This window comes from Plectropomus leopardus, chromosome 17 (genome assembly GCF_008729295.1).
Source record: "Plectropomus leopardus isolate mb chromosome 17, YSFRI_Pleo_2.0, whole genome shotgun sequence".
In the NCBI taxonomy this organism is placed as follows: Eukaryota; Metazoa; Chordata; class Actinopteri; order Perciformes; family Serranidae; genus Plectropomus; species Plectropomus leopardus.
In genome coordinates, this window is record NC_056479.1 from 12,941,299 (window position 1) to 12,964,613 (window position 23,315).

General features: G+C 38.3%; 1 protein-coding gene across 1 annotated transcript; it reads left to right on the forward strand.

The window, feature by feature from the left end:
- The first annotated feature begins 383 nt into the window (after nt 1-383).
- On the forward strand, nt 384-23,314 carry tmem184a (transmembrane protein 184a). Its single transcript, XM_042505556.1, has 9 exons — nt 384-867; nt 1,010-1,231; nt 6,907-7,072; nt 8,001-8,091; nt 11,791-11,866; nt 16,702-16,793; nt 18,136-18,305; nt 18,826-19,023; nt 21,430-23,314. The coding sequence occupies exons 2-9, from the start codon at nt 1,010-1,012 to the stop codon at nt 21,657-21,659; spliced, it is 1,245 nt and encodes a 414-aa protein (XP_042361490.1). The 5' UTR covers nt 384-867; the 3' UTR covers nt 21,660-23,314.
- The last annotated feature ends 1 nt before the right edge of the window (nt 23,315 follows it).

Below are 23,315 nucleotides of genomic sequence, written 5' to 3' on the forward strand. Positions count from 1 at the left end.
AGCTGTAGCAGCTGTGCTATCACCACCATTTTACTGTAATTTAATCAATTTTTTCTCTGTATTTTTATTTTGTAATTTCTGTGCAAGTAGTTTCACTTTGTAAAGTAGATTTTTGATTTTTTTTGTCCAGTCTGTTCTTGTAACATGAAGTTATTAATGCACAGATATACACTTTCATTTTATTATACTATTATTTCTGAGTTTGTGGTTCCTTATATTAAATTGAAGTTGTTCATATATGTAGGTGGAAATGGTAACTACTTTAACATATAAGAAATATTTCAGTTCAACTCACACTGGACCTTTGGCTTAAACGTAACCTCTCGATGATAAAGGCAACGTGATGACGACACACACAGAGCTGCAGACACGTGACCCCTTCACCTGTGCCCAACCTGTTTATCTCTGCTGCTCCTCAGACTCGTCGCTGCGGGACACATTTCAAATCCTCGTCGTTTAAACAGAAAGTTTGTCGTTTCCACTGGTTTCACAGAGTAAACGCTTCAGGCTGCCACAGTAAGTTTTCTGTGACGGGTTTTATTTGAGCTTTTTCTCGCTGTCTGTGTGGACTTCGACCTCCGACAGGCACCTGTTTCAAACAAGGAAGTCCGCCTTGTTGAACCCGACCGTTGATTCTTACATCGACAGGGCGTTTGTAAATGGCAGCAAATGAGGTCGGTTGGCTCTTCTGAACAGTGATTTTATTTTCGATGTTGATCCTATAACGTTGGCTTTGTGTGGACACGGTGCCATCTAAACGGGATAAAGCTGCTGCCACCGTCCCCTCAAGGTGAGCTGTTTTGTTGACTGTAAAGAAGTCGAAGACAATGATCATTTAAACGGCACAGTCTGTCACTTCTGTCTAAGGTAAGTTCGTATATTCTCTAATTAATTCATTTTGTAGTATAATAAATAAAGTGTTAAGACAATCAAATAACAGGGCAACAGGGGAGATGTTTCTACAGTCACTTTATTCGACTTGTGTGTTGTTGTTTTTTTTCTTTTACAGATGAACATTTCTTTAAAAGACATGGATTCATCAACTGAAAATAATACTATTGTTCACCTGGCTGCACCAATTCTCCCAGACAAGTCAGACATCTCCAATATGACCATCATTCAAACCAGCAATGGCACACTGATAGAAGACCAGATGTTTTTGAACACACTGGCTGCCCAGGCCCTCTCAGGGATATTTGTCTGGTCCGCTCTGCTCATAACATGCCACCAGGTGAGTTTGTGTTGTTGCAGACAAGATTTCCACATAAATACACTTGAAGAAACTTAAATCACTGCTCCTCATAACGCTTGCCAGTAATACTGCCTCAAAGCATGGTGCACTCTGTAATGTAAATGTTGTAATCTGAGATGGTTGCAAGGTGACACATTGCACCTCCCTCGCCAGAGGACAGGGAGAAATTCTTACATCCATAAAGGATTATTACACAGCAGTGTCTCAGCTCACACCGCTGATTTTCATACTCACACTTAGTCTTATCTAGTCAAAGTATTCCAGGCAGGTATTATTCTTTCTACTTTGTTTCCATACTGCCTCTCTGCATTGTGAAAATGTTTTGCTCACCGTGTACTTGTCTATTAGATTAAAATGGACAAAATTCCTTTAGCTGATTAAAGGACAATGAATACACAGCAAACTCTCTCTATGTGGGGGGGAAAGGAGTAATAAATGGATCAACACAGGCCACCTTTACCCAGAAACCATTTCAGTGCTGCTGTAAATGAGTGTTTCCTCTTGTGTGGGTGAGTTACCCACTGTGCACAGATGATAGCTTATCATTATGGTTTTATCATTCGGAGAGAATGCGGCAGGGTGCAGTGTATTATCAGCAGGGAAATCAATTGATATTGAGATACCATTTACAGCGTTATAAAGGATGAGGGTGTTTTCTTGTTCGCTGTGCTTTTAATGTCGTGCGGCTGTAATAGTCCCCATATTTAGTTGATGATTGTATAACCATTGTATTGAGTATGCATCCATCCAATATTCTCAGAAAGAAGGCATGGGCATATTATGAGACAACAGGCCCCTGGGCACAGATGCATAAAAGGCCCCACCACCTCTTCTACAAAGGAGCAAGAAATACATACTCTGTGGTTCTTTTTTCACGTTTAACAGTGCTGCGGTGGCAGTTTAACTTAATGAGTTAAACAATAGTATGAGCAGGCAAATGTGTGTTTTTCTATCTGCAAGGCTCTAAACCGTGACTATTAAGTAACATTTCACCACCATGGAGCACCAGAGCAACTACAAATACTATTAATTTAAAAACTTGAGAGCTGTTAGTTTGTTTCCAGCTCACAGTTAATAAATCTTAACGTTAAATTAATGGTGCAGGGGCACCAGTTGAACTTTTTGGTATTTAAACACTTCTGGCCTGAGACGAGTCCTGTGCTTCAAAATAAAAGGACCACTGGTTGCGCTTTATTCAGTCATAACAGTACTTTATTATAATAATACTTTGTTTAACTTTATTATGACAGTTAATTACATAATGACAGTAACAGAAACTTTATTTAACGTAATAATTACTAGTTAATTTAAGAATTTTGTATTTTATTAGCCTACAGTAGTCTCAATGTAGTCTAAAAATATTGTGCTATATTTTAACGCCATGTCGCACAGCAATAGTCATAACTGTATCTTTATCGTGTCATTAGTTAAAGAGTTGTCATTCTTTCAGGTACCTTTTATAAATAAAAAAAACTCATAAAGCATCAACATGTTGTATCCTGTGAGTATGAAAACAATTCTTGTTTAGGGATTTGTGACTCAATATCCAGTAAATTGGTTTCTATCTTTTTTAATATAGTGCTTGTTTGGCCAAACTCTTGCCACAAGACATTTTAATTGAACAAATAAATAGTAAGTGTACTGCAGGGAGATGGAGCGGGTTTGCAACAGGCATCCCTTCTGTCACACAGGGAGAATAAAATGGTCTGCAGGACTAGTGTTGCAATGCTGGTGGTGTTTCATCTGACTTGGCTCCGGAGGATTGCTATAGACTCCTAAACTCACATTCTGAATACTAAACACAGAGAGACAATGACCTTAGATCCTCTTTGCTGTAAAGTTGCCAATGCTTTTTGCACTGGTAATCGGTGGAGTGTGGCTCGCTTTTCTTTGTGGTTTTATTGGTCCCTTTGCAACTTGAAGCATTCAAGACTTAGAGCAGCGCACTGCACTTATCATGTGCTGTACATCCTGTTGTTTTGGGGTTTTTTTTTTTTACATGTCTTGCTCATTTAGTTATAGTATGTGCAGTCGCTTCTGCTTTAGAATATATGTTTTAAAAAATGCGATACCTCTAACTCTCCCGTCAAGGCAGAAATTGAGGGAATGGGTTTGAGCTTTACTCGGGCTTGAAGCCATTATTCAGCATACAGCTATGAATTATTGTCAGGTCAGCGTTATGGAGTCAGGAAGGACATGGGCTTTTCTGGCTTTTCAGGCAAATGGAGGACATCAGTCAACAGTCCGCTTCACTTCACATGTTGCGATGGCCAAATGCATCACACCCCTGCCCACCCTCACAGTAATCAGGCTTTAATGTGCAGCCTCTAATGGGCATTTAATCAAGTTGAATGCGTTGAGAAGAGTGAGACTCTGGATGTCGTTTAGCTTGCTCCTACAAATGGAGGTTTTAAAAATCCAAAATATTCAGACTGATGAAATTAAGTCAGCAAACTTCTATTTTTTTTCTCTTTTTTTTTTTTATACCTCTTGTGTGTGCGTGTGTGTCCCTTTTTTTTCAATCATTCTGTGCACCCTCTCTAAATTTAGATGTTTTTGTGCGTCCATGAACACAGCTAGGGTTGAATTCAACATGGATAACTGATCTGTCAATCCGGTCAGAGCTGATCAGATCAGATTGATGAATGAGAGGCAAGTGAAAGCATACATTTGGAGCAAGCACGATAATCGTCTATGCCCAGAGTACATTCTGTGTTTTAAGAGTGTGATGCTATGAATGAATTAATTAGTATTAATAAATTGTTGGAATGAAAAATGCCCATCGTAAACAAGAACCAAGCTGATGTCTTCATATTTTTATAATATCCAGCCAACAGTCCAAATAGTGCTACAACCATTAATCGATACATCGATTGAAAGAAAAATAATCATCGACTATTTTTGTAATTGACAATGTTATTATTTTTGCTCATTTTTTGAGCTAGAACAATAACAATTCTTTGTCATTTGTCGTGTAAATTAATCCTCAAAAGAAGTAATGTGAAGAAGTACTTTGGGCTTTGGAAAAGTGTGATGAGCATTTTTCAAGTCGTTTTTTGACATTTCAGACTGAATGATTAATCGTGAAAATAATCTACAGATAAATCAATAATGAAAACAGTTGTGGGTTGCATCCCTAATCCTGAAGATTATTTATCGAAGACAAGTCTCTATTAAGACAAAGAAAAAACAGAAATCATCTCATTTGAGGTACTGGCATTTTTACTTAAAAAATTACTTCAAGTCAATAAACTGACTAATTGTTTTAGAAATGAGTCGAATGTCTGATGAGGTAACATGGATATAGTCATGATGCTGTGTTTGTTTTCCCTTAATAGTGAGCAGTGAGCTTGGTTTGATTACTTGGATTGCCCCCATGTCCTCAGTTACATGACTAATGGTTCATAATAACCATCTTGGTCGATTGAGAAAATTTTAGTTGGTTAGTCATTTTTTAAATGGTCTCTTTATGAAAAATGAGTCATCACTCATCACTAGAAAATAATTTGCCAAGTCTCTGGCACTATAATAATATTCCCTAATATGCTTTGGTCTGTGATAAGTGCTACATTTAGGAGCTCTTTCTGCATGACTGCAGTCATCTGCAGAAGGACAATAATACTGGAGAAACAGTTTGACAGATTTTCCTATTAAATATGCAAATTGTTTAGTTGAAGAGATCCTGGGAGTATTAGTCAGATAAGAATTAATTTATGTGAGGATAAATTAAATTTGCAGGATTATAAACTATTGATGTATATATATTTCATACTGTTTGTTGGATCAGAGACGTTGCCAGGTTATGGCAGTTTCCCCACAGCTTGATGTCGCAGTAGCTTTGGTTTGATTTATTAACACTGGTGAGATTAGCCAACCTGTGCTCACCTGCTAACATTACCTGAGAGGGCAGTTTAGCTATGTTTAAATTACACTGTTGAAAATGTATCTTACTTTACTGACATACAGATCATAAAGTGCTGTATTTGCGTGAGATCAGTATGGATAAGCCTGTGGCAAAATGGCAAGCCCGTTTAACATTTAATATCTAATATATCTGAAATATTTGGAATACAACTGTATTTAGTGAAAATTATATCAGTACTATTACAACTATATATACTATATTTCTACAATTCCTTTTATAACTAGTCAGAATTGAAATAAGATATCCAAAAAGGACTTTGCAATAGTCAATATCTTACTGTGGATATCTTTAATGACGTACATACATATCTGAAAATGAATATGGTAGTTTGTGCAACATTGCCGAAATGGTATGGTGTAGTTATGTAAAAGCTGACCAATGACTGATATGATGCCCACATATCCGATATAGTTTGATGACATGTTAGGCATATTGGAAATGCAGTTGATGATGTCTGCAATAGGTAGTTAATATTGACCAGTCACAATCCTTTCCATCATGTGGAAATTCAATTGTAGGTGTCTGTAATTGTTATTTGTATTGGTGAAAAAGGAATTACTGATATCTATAACTAAATTAAAGATGTCTGTTAATTGGTTTTGACAGTCAAAATGCCATTTTCTGCATGTGAAAATATTTTTGTAACAAGTCAAAAATATTTTCCAGATATCTTAGATTAACATGTTAATGTTGAAATTTTATTTCCACAAGGGAAAGCTAGATTCCTATTAGTCAGCCACGCTGACTAAATGCGTGTTTGGAGCCAGCACTTACCTTGCTGTTAGTACAGTGGTTATTTGTATATTAATACAAGTTAGTTTTGCCATGTCTAAAATCTATAAAACCAAGGCTGGAGAAGAACTTGCTTTTCATCACACATTCGCATATCTTGCATCCGTTTGAAGTGTTGGTTGCGCATGTCCTCAGAAATTAACACAACATCTACACAAGATGCAATGTGCACATTGGTGTGCCCTTTAGTGGAATTCTTCAGTAACATGTATAACATAAGCGAGTATGTAAACAATTACATTCATGACAGAGCCAGTTATCTCAGCAGAAGGGTAATTAAAAAGCAATATATCTCCTGGCTAAAGGTCACTGAAAAGAGTGATGATAGGATTTTCTGCCGTATGCTGTGTGTATTCCAATAAATGTCTTCAGCTGCACCACATTACCTTTATGGAGGCCATATGAGGGCATGTGGGAGGCGTGTGTTCAAAAGTAAAGGTTAAGACCTTTTATGGGCTTAGTGGAAAAAGTTTACTTGATCACATTGCCTGCTTCTGTATCTGAAGTCAAAGCTGTACAATAAAAGGTGTGGCCCGTGATATTAGAGCTGGAATGTTTTTATTATACAGTGAGAGTTGGGTGATCTCTCTTTAGTTGGTCAGCCCCGCTTCTGTGTTTCATGGTTACAGATCTTTACACGAACAGAGCAATATATACAATGTATTTTACTTTTGTTGATTGTTTTCTGTTAGCTGTCTGGTGCTTGACATATCACGTAGATCACATGCCTGTGGTTTATACTGCGTCAAAGTCAATACAGGGAAGCATCCAAGTTCCTATTAAATAATCTCATCCATCATGAGCAGAAATTAAGTTCCCTAGTTGTTTAATTCATAACTCTGTTCTGAGTCTAACAGTGCTTACCAAGATCAGGTAATTAGGATTTTCCTGTTTACTGACATTTTTTATTTGCTTTGTTTGTATTTTTTTATTGTAGATCTATACACATCTTCGATCCTACACTGTTCCCAATGAGCAGCGCTACATCATCCGCATCCTGTTTATCGTGCCGGTTTATGCCTTTGATTCATGGCTCAGCCTGCTCTTTATCAGCAACGACCAGTACTATGTTTACTTTGATTCTGTCCGAGACTGCTACGAAGGTAAGTACCACAAGCACTCCCCTCCCATTATCTGCCTGATAATGTCCTTCCTGGACAATCAGGGTTTTTTTTGCCTGCTTTCATACTTTACATGGCTGCCAGGAAAGGAAAGACAAGGAACTGACCAAACTTGTTTGACACACCAGTGGTTGTTTTCATGTAGACCTCATTATTCAAGGTGTTACGTTTCTTGGAGGAGTAATTATAGAAGCATCCTTTTGTGTTACTTGTGTTTGCAAATGGAAAGAGACAATTACAGTGAACTTAAAAAATATTCTAAATATGTTTATTAGTTTTTGACATGTATTTGTAATTTTAGAGTGATTGTCATTATTTAAATAAATAGACTTTGCTCTATACATTTTAGTGTAGTTGTCTTTATACATTGCAACAATAATTGTGTATTGGTTAAAGACCAAAGCACTTCACCAATGGCAAAGGTGAATCATATGCAAAATGGATTACAAGTAATTTGAGAAAGGGAAAAGTAAGAAATACATTATTCAGGAGATTAGTTTCCAGTTTGCAGGCCAATTTTGTGGCTGATTGATAGCACAGCGCATCAGAAAGCAGGGAGACTGGAATACTACCAGCGGCTGCGGCTAAAACATAATGAACCTTCTCTTGACTGGACACCATCTGCATTAGCTTCATTTAATCCCTCCTTAAATAGCAACAAAGGATTAGGAAGGGATTTCCAAGACACAGAACCCTTGGAAGCTTCTTAATGTAAGGACTGAAACAGTTATTGTTCCAAAATGTAGGACTAATTATTTTTTTTTTTATCATGCGGACGTCTTCTCCTCTAAAATGATTTAACCTTTTAAATAAAGTTATACTTGAAGGTGATGAAGAATTATTCTACAGTTAAAATCATGCCATGTATTGTGCAGGGTTTAAAGAAGTAACTGTTCTCTTTCTGTCACAGCATTTGTCATTTACAATTTCCTGAGCCTGTCCTTTGAGTATCTGGGAGGAGAGAGTGCAATCATGTCAGAGATCCGAGGGAAGCCCATTCAGTGAGTGCTCTCATTCCAATTCTCCATTCAGTTGTGGCGTACATGTACATGCTTGATTTAGCTCTAGATTGAAAATTTTTGTGTGTCATGATGGCAAAATGTGGTCCTGGAAACACCGATTGTAGTGGGAACTACCACAGAAGCCGGTTTGAGTACTTTGCGTTTATATGTCAGGACACAGATTTCATCACCTGGATTGCATCACAAAATGAGGATTGCAAAATGAGCCCTGAAACGTTACAGGTGTGTTGCTTTGATCACAATGAAGACTGAGTTTGAAGATGGGTGTGGTTTTAAGCAAGTGCCTCATAGAATAGGGAGTCCTGTACTGGATCAGATACCAGGAGGATGACCCACCAGAAAGGTGCTTCATGGGCGGTACTTTAATTATATATATATAATAGTCTTAATTTTATGTTCGGGTTGGGTTTTGGGTCGTTTAAAGAATATATATGGGTCAGATTGTAGGTGTTGGTTGAGACATATATGAAAATGAATAACAATAATTTAAGATAATTTAATGTTTTAATCCTCTGACTGCTGACTCTGTGTGTTGGCCATCAGCTGAAAAATGAGAACGCCTTCAATCAGGTGCACTACGAAAAGACACGTTCATTGTGAAAATGTGCTGCTTTATATTTTAAAAACAAGCAAGAAATATGAATTTAAAATTTTATTTTCTGAATAACTTTCATGTTAAAATAGTTAGTTTCACATGTATGAAATGTCCCAAATTGATAAAGTATTATTTTAACAGCACGCAGTTGTAGTTTTGGGTTGAGCTGCAGTTCTTGTGTTGGTGGGTGGGGTTGGGTGGCGAAACTAATCGTTCATATGTATGAGTGGTAAGGCAGGTGCAGTTTTGCATGTTGCCATTCTGATTCGGGAGCAGGTCCAGAAACTGAGACCTCTGCAGGATTCTGGTAGGAAGTGGAGGAGGGGTCATTGCACCCACTTTATGTCTCGGGTTCACAAAATTTTACAGGTGTGCAGTTAAGATCACAATGAAGGCCAAGGATGTGTGTGGTCTGAGGAAGGGGGGCGGTGTAGTACGCCCCTGGCCCACATTTGTTTTAATTCACAGATCAAAATATAAATATTATTTATTATAAATAATAAATATTTAAAATATTTTTCGCATGATAAGTTGACAGAATATTACTCATCTTCAGTTTTACTGTGGCAAACTGTGGTGTTGTTTTGTCTTCATGTTTACATCACAAATGACACATGGTGCATCTTGCTGCCATTGAATTAGCATTTAGTTTGAACAGCACAGCGAAAGAGCCGGCAATAAACAACTGCATTGTTAATCTATGACACTTATCCTTTATCTCAGAGCTTTTGACCAGCCTCAGACAGGCTGTGTTTTATGGCTGACTCAGCCACAGGGCAGCAGCTCTTTGCCAGGTTCTTAAGACAGTGGAGACACTAATGTTGAGCCCTGATAAATGGTAGCATTGCTCAACACCAGCCACTGGAGACGAGGCATAAATTCTACATCTTGTTTTACAGAAATGCACTGCAGTGCCTTGCTGTTACTCGTCCTTTAGGATTTCTTTTAGACATCCAATACTGTGGATAATATTGTAGCGTGTTAAAGTTTAGGTTGAGTATGTTTTAACCAGCAGCATGGCAGATAAATTAGATCCCATGCTTTATGTATATATGCCATTACTATGTGCAATTTAAGTGAATTTAAGTGAAGTAAAATTTAAGTGTGTAATCATTAAGCATGCTCATATTCTAATTAGTATTGTACACCGAATCAGATTCAGTTTAATATGTCATGTTCCCATTAATAAACTAGATTAAGTGTGAATTCTCTAAATAAAACACCTTGAATGCACACAGATTCTGTGGGACTCAACACAGACCGCAACAAATACATGGACTACTTTCGCTCTGCAGGCAAATCCCAATTTGTTTCTCAAATTCAGTTTGACTGAATATCCATGCTCTTATTTGCAAGTAATGACGATGCATTTGAGAGCTTGGGCATCAGTAATCTGTAAAGAAGATAAAGACAAGCAAATTAAAACAATAGACATGTAGACATAAGCAAGTAATAAAATGTTGCACAGTCTTTGTGCAGTCTGATGGTTAGGAGCATGAAAAAGTCTAATGCAGCTACAGAGCAGCCTGATAGTGAGCTGTTGTTGGAGCGAGTTTAGACCTAATCTTCCTCTCTGCTGCTTCCAGGCTCAGTCCTACAGCTCAGCCAGTGTTTCTCACCAGTATATTTATTATATCTTCCTCTCCCACAACCTAAACTGCCTCCTAAACACAACACTGCTGCCCAGTGGAAAAAAAGAATAGTTAAGAAAAAATTGATTACATTTGCCTTATCTGCCTTCTTTCGTCCTGTTCAGCAGTATTTTCAGATCAGTCCCGTTTATTGTCAATACTGTTGTTTTTTGTTTTTTTTTTAGCCTAAAGCTATTCAGTTTATCTGTCAAAGACACCAAGAAGCCTTTAAATCCACTGTCTCACACAACTCCTTGATCCTCTGTACAAGTTCCTTATATTTTAAGATGGACATGTTAAATAAGAGCAACATATCCTTCATTTTGCATGAAGGTTCCAAATAGTGTTCCCAATTAAAAATGAATCAAAATGTTTATTGTATGTGCATATGCTCAATAACCGCACACAATATGGTGTAAGCAGCTTGTCTTTCAGTTTACATGATTGGCTTTGTGTAGCTCTAAATAACTCCCAACTGGGATTTTGTCATGTAGGCAGCTTTACATGAACACTATGGTCTTGATTTGTAACATTTATTTTGTCAATTGTCAGTGCCCGTTTTTGCCTTTTTTTTTTTTTTTTTTACGCCATGCATTTTATCCATTTTTTTTTGTTTGTTGTTATTGTTGTTTTTCATATTTTTGCTCCTACATATAATAAGCGTGGCCAAAATATGAGGAACGTCTCACTACAGTCAGTTTGCAGTCAAATTCAGAAAATGCGCCATATAACAGAGTCGACAGAAAACCAACTTTAGTAATGCCAACCACGGTCAGTAGTTCATCAAATGATTGATGCGCTGATTATTGTTATTATTGTTATCGTTAATTGCTTAGTTGTTTTGTCCATAAAATGTCAGAAAATAGCAAAAGCTCTTACACAGAGCCTAAGTAACGTCTTCAAATGTCTTGTATTGTCCAACCAATAGTCCAACACCCAAAGATATTCAGTTTAGGTTTTAAAGCAGAGAACAAACAGCCAATCCTCACTGACATTACAGAGGCAAATATCTGCCATTGAAAAAATTACTCAAATTTCTAATCATTTATTAGAATAGTTGTCATCTAATTTTTCTATTGATTAGCTAATCCATTAATTAACCAACTTTTAGCTCTAATATCGACAAAACACTGTGAACACAGCGCAGGCAGAAATACATACATATATATACATATATACTGCACTCCTAATGTGCAGTCCAGCTCCGAAAATATAAAATCAGTACGTGGCAGCAGACGTTTTAATGGTGGCAGGCAGCCACACATAACTGAATGTGTAGGAAACCCTGTTTTAAGCAGCTGGCTTTTCTTGTGTGGCTGCTGTATTACATTGCACATTTGTTTCTATTTTACACGTCACTCAGTACATATTTTATCTCGCTTTCTTTATGTGGTGTTGAAAATATGATGTGTTGACTTGGCTTAATAGCATCATTTCCTGTTGTCTCCACAGGTCAAGCTGTATGTATGGCACCTGCTGCCTCGTTGGAATGAGCTATTCCATCGGCTTTTTAAGATTCTGCAAACAGGTGAGCTTCAATCATCCCCTTATCTGCGCTCTAGAGAAGCTCCCATTTGACTACTGAAATAAATTTACACACATTGAAAATAAGAATACATCAGATTGTCTTAAAAATAATACTGCGCTGTATATTACCATTCTGCCCAGATCTCCAGACTGCTTAAAGATGACAGCTGTTATAATTGGCTGTGTGCTTTTCAGAGGATAACATCCTCGGGTTTAAAAAAAAAAGGGGGAAACAAAGGCAATTGAGGCCAGGTGAAAGCAGCTTGATAATAAACACAGAGAGATGATACGAGCTGTCAGCGCAGCGCTCCCTCCCAGTGCCTTGGGATGCTGCACGAGCTCCCAGCCTAACGCTGATGAAAATTGGAAGTGAGATTTATGTCTTCAAAACAAAATACATGGTGAAATGAACTTTTTTTTTTTTTTTTAAGCGGCAAGTGATAAACACTCAATGTGCCCTCACAGGAGTCCTACGTGAAGTGTTTTAAAAGGAAAACCATGCGAGTTTCTCTGGTGGCATATGTAAAAGGAAACAGAGTGAGGGATATTTTTTGTGAGAAGACATTGACAGGGTTTTTTTGTTTTGCTTTTTAAAAGCATTATGCTAAAACACCCATAGGTTTTATTGGAGTTAACTGGGTGTCAGTGCAGTGAAAGGGTTGGCCTGGAGCAAGGACTTAGCTCTGAATTATTCTGCTTTGAAATGGGTTAACCTTATTAACATTCATTGAACAGAATTTTTCAGAATTCAATGTATTGACCACCTGAGAAATATAAAAATAAAAAAGCTGTTTTGCAGGTCAACTCCCACAAAGGCTAGCTGGATTAAAGTAATGATAAACTGCTGTAGGACATATTCATTTAAATCATATCGATCACATAGTGTTGTCACTTGGAGAAAGCACCAGTATGTTAGTCTTTGAGAGAAAACTTCAAGGAGAAGCATATCTGCAACAGCTCATCAAAGTCAAATTGTAAAACTCACAGATAGGACCCTGGCAGAGCACAAGATCTGAAAGGCCTTGATCCATTTTTGGGTGGGATGGGAGTAAAATCATTGAAATTCTTTGCACATTTTAGTGAAGCTTCAATGTGTGATTAGAGAGGGGTTAACAAATGAATCGCTGATATGGAAAAGCAGCCTAGAGTAATTGTGGTTCTTAGAGATAAGGTTAGAGGATAAGCTGCTCTTGCATCCCAAACTGTTTTTTGACATTTCAGTTTTAAGTCCTTTATCGTATTGTAGACACTTTAAGGTCTTATTCTACCTAAGAAATGGGCAAAAGTGGAATCCTGTGGACCGCAGGGGGCAGCTATTGCACTGTTGAGGGCCATTGGGGAGAGAGCACAGCAAAATAGACTGCCATCTGACAAATGTGCACTGTGACTACACTCATGCTACACTTGGCTTTACACCAGAACAAGACTCAATATATTTGCAGGGTATTTCAATATGCTTGAAGTGCTTGAATTTTGAGGGGGGAAATCAAGTACTTGAATAGTCATTTTGAACAAAGAAAAGGTCCTTGAAATTCCAAATATATCACCTAACACTGCCTTGTATTTGACCCAAGTTTTGTTCATCAAGTCATTATAATTCACTTGCTTGAATCAATTTTTTTTCTTTTTTTAAAATTGACATGTCGTTGTCTCACACCCCTCCCCAGTGCAACCGTGGTGCACTCTCCATTTTCCTTGATGATGTCCTGCCTGACATCACAATTCATTTTCACTTTGCTCCATTCTTAACACCCGGGCAGGACCAATAGGCATATGTTGATATGGTTAAACTTAACATGTTGTCACGTAATCAGATGGCTTTTCCTGTGATTTGTCTTCCACTCTCCAGCAGTGCGCCAACGTTATAGCTTTCATCAAAAACTGAAAGTGAAACTTAAGCTAGCACTGTTTCCTTGTACTTTTATCGGATGGTTTTATCACATTCACATGCCGTGTTTAGGATTTTATACAGTACACCTACAGTGTGATTACTTAACCTTCACTGAAAGAGAGAGATGTATATTACATAATTTATGTTTAATAAAAATGTACAATTATTTTCAATATATTATATTAGCCTATTTGCTTTGAGTAAAGTCTTTGAAAATGAAAAGGAAGCGCTTGAAAGTCTTTCAGTTTCATGTTGTAACGTCTGTATGAACCCTACGTTTTGGCTTTTCTGTGTTTTCTCACCACCATATAATCATTTAACAACAGTGTTTTTATGTTTTATTTTCCTTAGTTTTTGTTTTTCTTAAAGGGAAGAACAGCAGCAAGAATACACAAGCAGCTGATTAAAAAAATGGAAATAATTTATTGATGTTGGGCAGAGGTTTTATCAGAAAAGCCTCTGAGGGTTTCCCTGCAGAAATGAAAGATTCAAGAGCGGACAGCACAGAGCACCGAGGCTGGGAGAATAGTACAAGGCAACATAATAAAATAAAATAAAAAAACAGTGGCCGTGTGGTAGACACGTGGATTTGTTAATTAAACTTTTATCAATTTAGAAGGATTATTTTTGAGCGCCTGTGTTGTATTACACAGAGAAGATGGGTGTAGCAGTTTAATAGGACTCGGGAGAAATTTAAAAAACAGTCCTGTTGATGGCTGCCACCAGTGAACTATTACAGGGAACTCAAAAGTGTTAAAAAAAAAAAAAAAAAAAATTAACAGAAAGAAAATGCTTTAGGTCATTTCAAGCTGTGAATTCGCCATGAGACATTATTTAGTATTGTACTGGGAAAGGCAGACGGGTTGCGAACAAAAAATGTGAATAGTCAAATGTAGTGAATATAACAGATGTGCGCATTGTCCTAGTTCACATAACCCTTTGATACACCTTTTTTCAATATAGCTGTTATTTGAGCCGCTGATAAGTGTGTAGAATTAACATGTCTTCTTATCTTACATGTGTCTTACAGTGTACACTGACACTCACATGTAGCTTAGTCTGAAAATGTATTATGAGGTCTATATAGAGTCTGCACGCATGGATGCAGTAACTAAATTAATTTGAAGCAGAAACTGCAGCTGACTTTTAATCCATGAGCATTATCAATGTGCATTGTGTTTTGAATATCAAGCATGTCAGGAAGTATCATGCAAAATTATTTTCTTTGAAGCTTTTAGCACTGACAGTCTTTGCTCTCCCTATGCCTGTTCTAGTGCCAGCTTGTCACTCTGAATATTCTCAAAGCACATCAGTAATGTAAATCATTATTGATGTCATTTTGTCAAGCCCACCACCGACTCAGGCCATTCTGAAAAGCCTCCCTCCGGCTAGTCAAGTTGAACACTCCTGGTCTGTTGCTTTCAAGTGCCGCAGCGGTGATGGGAGTTTAGAGCAGCCTCTGTCAAATTGGTTGGTTCAGGCTTCAATACACAAAACAGAGGACACCTGTCCTCCAGTCTTATACTGCATGCAGGTCTACATTCCCCTGCATCCTCCAGCCAGTCCCTATCCACATCAGCATGAAGACATCAGTTTCAGCTGGTTTACTCTCTAGAACTAAAGGGAGGGCAAATTTTTACAAAAGATGCATTCTGTTTGCTTTAAGCCCTTTTTAAGTATTCAACTTTAAGCCAGAGTTTTACATTTTAGGATATGTAATATATCTTTTGCCTCCTTGCAGAGAGTTTGACAAGAATATTGATGCCACTCTCATATCTGTCCATTAAAGGAGCAGTGTGTAGTAGCATCTAGTGGTGAGGACTACAGATTGCAACCAGCTGAAACTTCTTCCATGTGCCAGTGCATGAGCTCTTGGTTGGAATTCCTTTAGTGTTAAATGCTCAGGATTTTTTTTCACTGGGAGCTAAATTATGACCAGTTTATTGAAACCAGTAAAAATACAGAATAATGCAGTTTCTCATGACATTACATTCATTCATTACATTTCTCTGAGGCTTTTCGGCTCATCGCAGACAGGCTGGTAGCCCAGCACCTGCTAATCTGTGCTCACCTTTATTTCTGATAATTTAAGATCCAGACGTTCAAGAGGTTTTTAGCGGGAGATGAATTGTCTGCAGAGCTCTCTTCCTCTCCAAAACAAACAGGTAAACTAGTAAACTGGTAAAAACACGGAATAAAGCAATTTCACATTAAAAATCTCTGTTTTTCTAACGCCATTTGACTTCTCATGGAAGGGATGCCAACACCGATGGCCAACGTGAAAACGTAACAACCCTATCTAGAGCTAGTGTTTGTTCTGGGCTTCTGCAGAAACACGGTGGTGCAACTTGGTGCATACTGTGGGAGAGGACCTGCTCCCTGTGTAGATATAAACGTCTCATTCTAAAGTGACAAAAACACAACATTTATCATTTTCAGGTGATTATTTTTTTTAACAAAAAACAGTATTTATATTTACACATTGGACCTTTAAGTGTAAGGCTACACCCAGCAGCTAGTTAGCTTAGCATAGCACAAAGCGTGAAAGCAGGGGAAAACAGCGAGCCTGACTCTGTCGAAAAATCCACCTTCCAGCAGCTCTTAAAGTCATCCATTACATCTTGTTTGTTGTAAAAACGAAAGTTTAAAAACAACAGCTGTTTTATGAGAGGTTATGTGCCAGACTTTTTTTCGGCCAAGAAATAGTCAGACTAATATGAAAAATGTCTTTTACACTTGCAAGGTTTTGTGTGGATTAAACAAACAATTTACAACCGGTTAATTGGTGAGCTTTGCTTGTTCTCAGTGAGCAGTAACGGAGCTTTTCCAGGTGATTAGATATACAAACACATTCTGACGTCAGTCTTCGTCCTTCATCCTCCCCCGCCTTCATGGTGTCCTTGCTTGTTTGGGTGTCTCATTCTGAATTGTAATGTGTTCTCTAGGCGACTCTCCAGTTCTGCGTTGTCAAACCCATTATGGCAGTCATCACCATCATCCTGCAGGCCTATGGCAAATACCACGATGGAGATTTTAAGTGAGCATCACCTCTTTCCATCCCATTCTTTTATGTGTCGTACACACTCCATGTCATTGCCAGCAGGCTTGTTTGCTGTTTACATGCACATGGAAATAATTTGCAAATTGAGATAATTCTATCACCTCCTCACAGTTGGCACGATGAAGATGTTTAGAATTAAAGGGTTTCATTTCAGGCTGTAGAGTGCTGGGTTTCAAAGTTTCCTGTGAGACTTTGCAGGTACTTTACTGCATATTGTGTCACCACCCTAACCATAATCACATCCTTTTGGGCATTGGTGGTATTTCAAAAAATAATTCAAGGGTTTGATATATGGAGTAAAGAATTTTATATTTCTTTGAGTTTCCCCCAAATGTAAGTGTTCTGAAATGAAGACATTTAATTCTCATTGTATGTTGCACTCAGTGAAGTGCTGTAATATAAAGCGATATATTGTTTCATTTCCTACTTTTTCTTCAGATGTGACTGACGAACTTTATTCCAGTGTATTTCCAGTCGCACCAGATGAGCCAATAAGGTTCTCAACAGAATATGGAGAGGGTAATACATTCAATAAAATAGTCTTTAGTGTGTAATCAAAAGCTATATAATCTGGAGCCCATAAAGTCTGCCTGACTTATTTTTCAGGTGCTCTTCTCCGCCTCTCCGCTCAGCATCTCTTTCTGAAGATTCAGCTGTGACAACACTTGTTTCTAAACTACTCAGAAGAAGCACAGAGTTCAACAAGAGCTCAAGACAGACGTTTCCAATCAGCTTTCTATCATTACCCTCTTACTGTCGAGCTAAAAGATAGACATGATTAAATTCTTCCTGCTTATTTCTCCATATACTTCAACAGCAAAATTAGCAGGCTTAGGTCTTTTTTTAAGCTCTGTAGCAAGACCATGATGATTCACAGATTGTTTACTTATACGCTTTCAGCCAACCATGCACTCTATACTGCATGGGAGTAATTAGTGTAGTCACAGCTGAGGCATCAGAGAAGCTCTCTAGAATGCAAAGAGGGTCGGTATGCAGCCTGACAATGAAATACAGACAAGTCGGCCTCTTTGTCAGATGCATCCTGAAATAAGAAGGCCATATACAAACAGGCTTTATTAACAGCTTCAAGTAAGACGACAAAAAGGCTGGATTTCCAGCTATTCTGGTAATATGGTTGAAAATGTCATCAGATTTAGGCTGCCATTTTTTTCATACAGCCCGAAGTAATAAATGGATTCAAAATGTAAATAAATTGTCGCTGTCCAAAACCTCAAGGATATGATCACAGATGGGAAAGTGTCATGGTTGTAGCTAATTATGTAATGATGGAAAATGTTACTACTCTGTGTCTGTGCAGCATAAATGGAGGATACCTGTATATCACAATCATCTACAACTTCTCAGTCAGCCTGGCTCTCTACGCTCTGTTCCTCTTCTTCTTTGCAACAAGTGACCTGCTCAGGCCATATGAGCCAGTGCTCAAATTCCTCACAATCAAATCTGTCATATTCTTATCCTTCTGGCAAGGTAAGTTCACCCCTACTTTTGTTTTTTATCAGCACATGCATATGTACATTGTCGGGGTGGGAATCACCACAGCCCCCCAATAGTATGTTATCACAATACTTTCATCACAATACAATATTATTGCAAGTTTAAATGTTTTAAATGTGAGTTTTGCAATAACATTTATGGCAATTTATTGGGATTTATGACCTTTTTTTTCCAACTCCAAATTAAGGAAAAACTTTGTCAACATCTGTTTTTACCTAGTAGAGTTTTCAGTCTGTTCATGTCACTTCAATCATTTTCATTGCAGCAATAATACTTAAAAAGCAAATAACTTCATTATTTGAGTAGGCTACCAAGGTTTAATTTGTATTTGCAGTATTGATAATTGATATAATAAAAAACACATACCTGATATAAAAAATAGATATCTGTTTATCGATAAAATATTGCCATGCAAAATATCACGGTACTATGCTGTATCAATTTTCCCCCCACCCTTAATAAATTGGTGATGAAAATGTTGCTGCTTTTGTAGGAATGGTGCTCGCCATCCTGGAGCGCTGCGGCGTCATACCCAACGCACTCTTCATCGATGGAGAAGAGGTCGGCGCTGGCACGGTGGCGGCAGGCTGGCAGAACTTCATCATCTGCATAGAGATGTTCTTTGCTGCCATCGCCCTCAGATATGCCTTCACCTGCACCGTCTACCAGGAGAAAAAGAATGAAGTGCCAGGTGAGTGCTGTAGTCTGTACATCATTACCTCTTGCCCTCTCCACGAAATTATGTTGACATGTTCCAAAGCTAATTGCCCATCTCCCACACAGAATAAGGACTGACACAGACTTAAAAGTATTAGCAATGGCTGTAATTGCATTCCTCTGTGCCTTTTGCACCCATTTAGTTCAGTCAGACTGACTTTTAAAGTTACATTTCACATCCAGTCCCTCTATTTTAACAAATACACAAGCTTGCGTCCACAATTCAAAATTTTTTTTTGCTTGGTATCATGATCAGTGTGTCAGTCAGGTTCGAATCCAGCTGGGGGTTTCATTAGCCTGAGGGCACTTACTGTTACTCGTGGCTCAGAGGAGAGATGGCATTAAAACAATGGAGAGGAAAATGAATTCAAAAGCAACGGTACAGTTACTACAGGGAGGGAGCGGCACCCTTCTGACGTCAGTGTTGCTTCCAAGTAAAAGACAAATGGAAGCCATGGGAAAAACCTTCTGCAGCGATATCAGTCATTTTACCTTTTTTTCCTGCTATAGGAAACCCTCTGTTCCCTTGAGTTACTTAACATGCAGAAGCACTGGAAGTGATGATGAAAACAGAAACATTTCAACTTGATGAAGACATTTTTTTTAATCAAAATGAAAATCAAATTAGGGATGAGATGAAATTGTTGGTTTTCATCCTTCCCATATGGAAAGATCCATTATTCATCTCGTCTATAATAATGTTGCTCCAAAGCTCATTATTCCACTCTTTCTTTTATGTTTAGTTGTATTGCTTCAGCCATCCTGTTCCCTCCTGCTGAACTAAACTCCACTAACATTTGCACTCTAGCTTTGCAGCCACACACATACACCCTCAGGTGTTGAATTGTGCAGAGATTGCCACACCTCTGGTTTACCGTTCCTCTGCTCTAGCCCCGCAGAGCGGTCAGGCAGTAAGGAGAAACTCAGCAGACCGTGCCTAACTGCCCTGTGCCACCCCCCACCCCCCCACCCCACCTTGCCCTTCACTTTGCCACCTCTACAAGCCAATCCAGACTGATGTACAGCCAGTGACCCTGACACACAAAGCTGTGGATTTCTGCCCGTTCTTTTTTGCCTTGAACACCCTTTTAGTTCTGGGGTACATTGAACCTGGCTCACAGCTGGATGCTGAGAGACTATCAGTGAAGACAGTGGCTGGGAGTTGTGTTCAGTCCATTTATAGACTGCAGCCTGTGAATAAGCCATGATGAAAGAAATAAATCAGCCCATTTAGTGATCTTTTTTTAACCGAATGTCAAATATTACAGCTACAATGCTGCACAGTGGACAGTTTATAGTACCAATTAAACAAATAGGCAATTAAACAACAGACAAATTTAATTTGATGAGCCAATAAGCTGTTTATCCAACAAAAATGCAAAATCTTTTGTTGTTCTGGCTTCCGTGTAGGAAGACAAAACAAGCAATAAGTCGCTTTGGGCTTCAGGAACTTTACATTTTCACATTTTTTTTGACAATGGAATGAATAATTGAAATGAAACTTTGACAAATTGTGAAATCAGTGGGACGCCAAGAAATAACAACATCCTTTTCATGACTAGCTTTCTTGGTCTTAAAGAAATCATATAACATTCTCTTATTCTGCACTGAAACCGATTTTTATTTCACATGATGTGCTCATGCTCAGTTTGATCCCCTCAGTTCAGGGATTTAAAAAAACGCTTTCACGTTTTGCGATATGCAGGTTCTTGCTATAAGTTTAAATTAAAACGTTTTATCATACTTGTTTCATTTGTTCAAAAATCTTAAGTTAAAACAACAATTTAAAGTTTTACAGGAGGTAAGTGCTAGTCTATTTCTTGTCAGGGAGCAGTTGCTAGGCAACCAGAGGAGACCCCAGGAGGCAAATTTGCGAATCCTAGGATAGTGAAGGAATGATCTGCCTTACTCTTTCTCTGAGTGCCTGGTACTTGTTGCCTTTGTTGGTTGGATTAATTAGGTTTAGGCAAGAGGAGTGGGATTGGATAAGGGTAGGTCAAGAATGTCAGAGTGAGCGGCGTTCACTAGCTCACCTGGTAGAGCGGGCACCCCATGTATAAAGGCTAAATCCTTTATGCAGCCGCCAAAGGCTCAACTCCAACCTGTGGCCCTTTGCTACATGTCATCCCCTCTGTCTTCCCTTTTTACACTTAACCTGGCCTATTAATAAAGGCAATAGCCCCCAAAAATAACCCTTAAAGAATGTCAGGGTAAGCCAGTCAGAAGCAGACTCAGGTGGGCCACTCCTTCACCATCCTAAAAATTGCAAATTTGCCTGCAGCAAGTTAATGTGAAACTATTCCTTCTAAAGCTGTAATACTGCAGTCACATGCGTGATTGTCCAATCCTTCTTCTGCCAATGTCGTCAATGTTCCCACAGAGAACGTCCCTCGTATGCAGAGCATCTCCAGCGGTCTGAAGGAGACTATAAATCCAGGAGACATGGTGCAGGATGCCATCCACAACTTCTCCCCAGCCTACCAGCAGTACACCCAGCAGTCCACACAGGAAGTGGTCCAGCCCAGCGCCAACGGAAAAGTGGCCGCAGGAAACAAGACCTCCCGCAAGTCTGACAAAATCATGCTGATTACCTCTGATGACGAATTCTAGGCATTTTTCCAGCAAGATCCAGGTGTTTGTGTCCTTGCCACCTCTATCTCATCATGTCACGCAGAGCTGGATTGAATCCAGGTGTTTAATTTTCATTATCCAAGTATTTAAGATGACGCTTACTTCTGTCCTGTTTTAATGAATAATTTAAACACCAAGGGGAGGATGAAATTAATAGTAGTTTTTGAAATTGATAGCTGACACTTCTGCATCTGGGCAGTAATAATCACAGGAAAATGACATGTCACCTTTGCTGTATCAGAGACATCAGGAGTTATGCATTTTCTTTAAATCAAGGTGCCGGATGTTCAGCAGTGTCCCTGATCCTGATTCTGTTTCGTTCATTATGTCAGCTCTCGCTCTCTGGCCGTCTGAAGTTCGCTCTCTCTGATTCATGTCAGTTTCAAAGAGGAGATGATTAATATGTGGCTCCGGGAGGGAAGCAGGGAAGCCAGCGATGGCTGGGAATGACACTTTATGGACCGTCTTCTCGCATCTGCTTGTTTGAAGTATTTGCTGAGCATTCCTCTGCATGGTTTCCTGACAAATGGAAAAATTTGTTCAGAGACACTTTCGTTTTGGAGCAGGCACTTCAAACTGCAGACTATAGCACTTTGCAGTCCTTTGTATCTACTGTAGCATGGACAAATTGGATAAACCTGTCTCCGACAAAGTGGGAGTTGTGTTATTCTCATTAATTTTCCCAGCATGCTAAAGAGTTTAATTCAGTTCAACTAGACAGCCGTTCAACAGACGCTAACAATTAAGCTTTTTGCAGCTTCTGCACTATTGTAAATGCTTTTGGCAGAATTTTTTTATGTTTGACGTTTTCACATTCCAAGTTCCAGGGATTATGAAATGTGCACAGAATGTGTTTGTTGTAAATTTTGGTATTCAATGTTATATTTGTGTAAAAAGCTCTGCTTGGATTATGAATTGGGAAGATTCAAATGTATTTAAAGTGTGTAGTTCAGGCGTAGTCGGACTGAACCAAATTCTATGTGGGGAATAGAGAAACACAAACGTATGCTTTAAGAGATTTTGTAGTTTCTTCTTAGGGCTGGGATATAGAGAAAATCAAATATCACAATATATTTGATAAAATACCTCTACCCACATAGCGGCAAAACTGTAAGGTGGAGTAGTGGTGCTTTCACAAAACTTTAACACAATGAGATTTTCGATAAATAATCATCAGTAAAGTGAATATAATGACTGAGTGAGCTAAGACAAATAGTAGAACAGCTAGAACATTCTGGTAACTTCTGTCAATTACAAAATGCAGTCTTTAAAACCTGGAAAAGACAACACTTACAATATCCAAAATATAAATTGATATCTAGAATCTATATATAATATTGATATATTGCCCAGCCCTATTTCTTGTCCTATTTTATTTCTCTCTAGGAATGTTATCATCTGTGATTATGTCACATGGGAGACAAATAGGTTTTTAGCACAATAGTTTTCAAAGTCATACATTGTTTTTAATTTTCATACCCTCTTGTGCCAATTATAGCTGTCTTTCTGGGAAAGCAGGATTTAATTTAGCGTTGGGTACTAGTAATATTTAAAATTTATATGAAATAGTTGACTTGTGTGTCTTAGTTCTGTGTGACAAAATTAAACAGTCGTTTCTGCTTGTGTAAGTTGAAC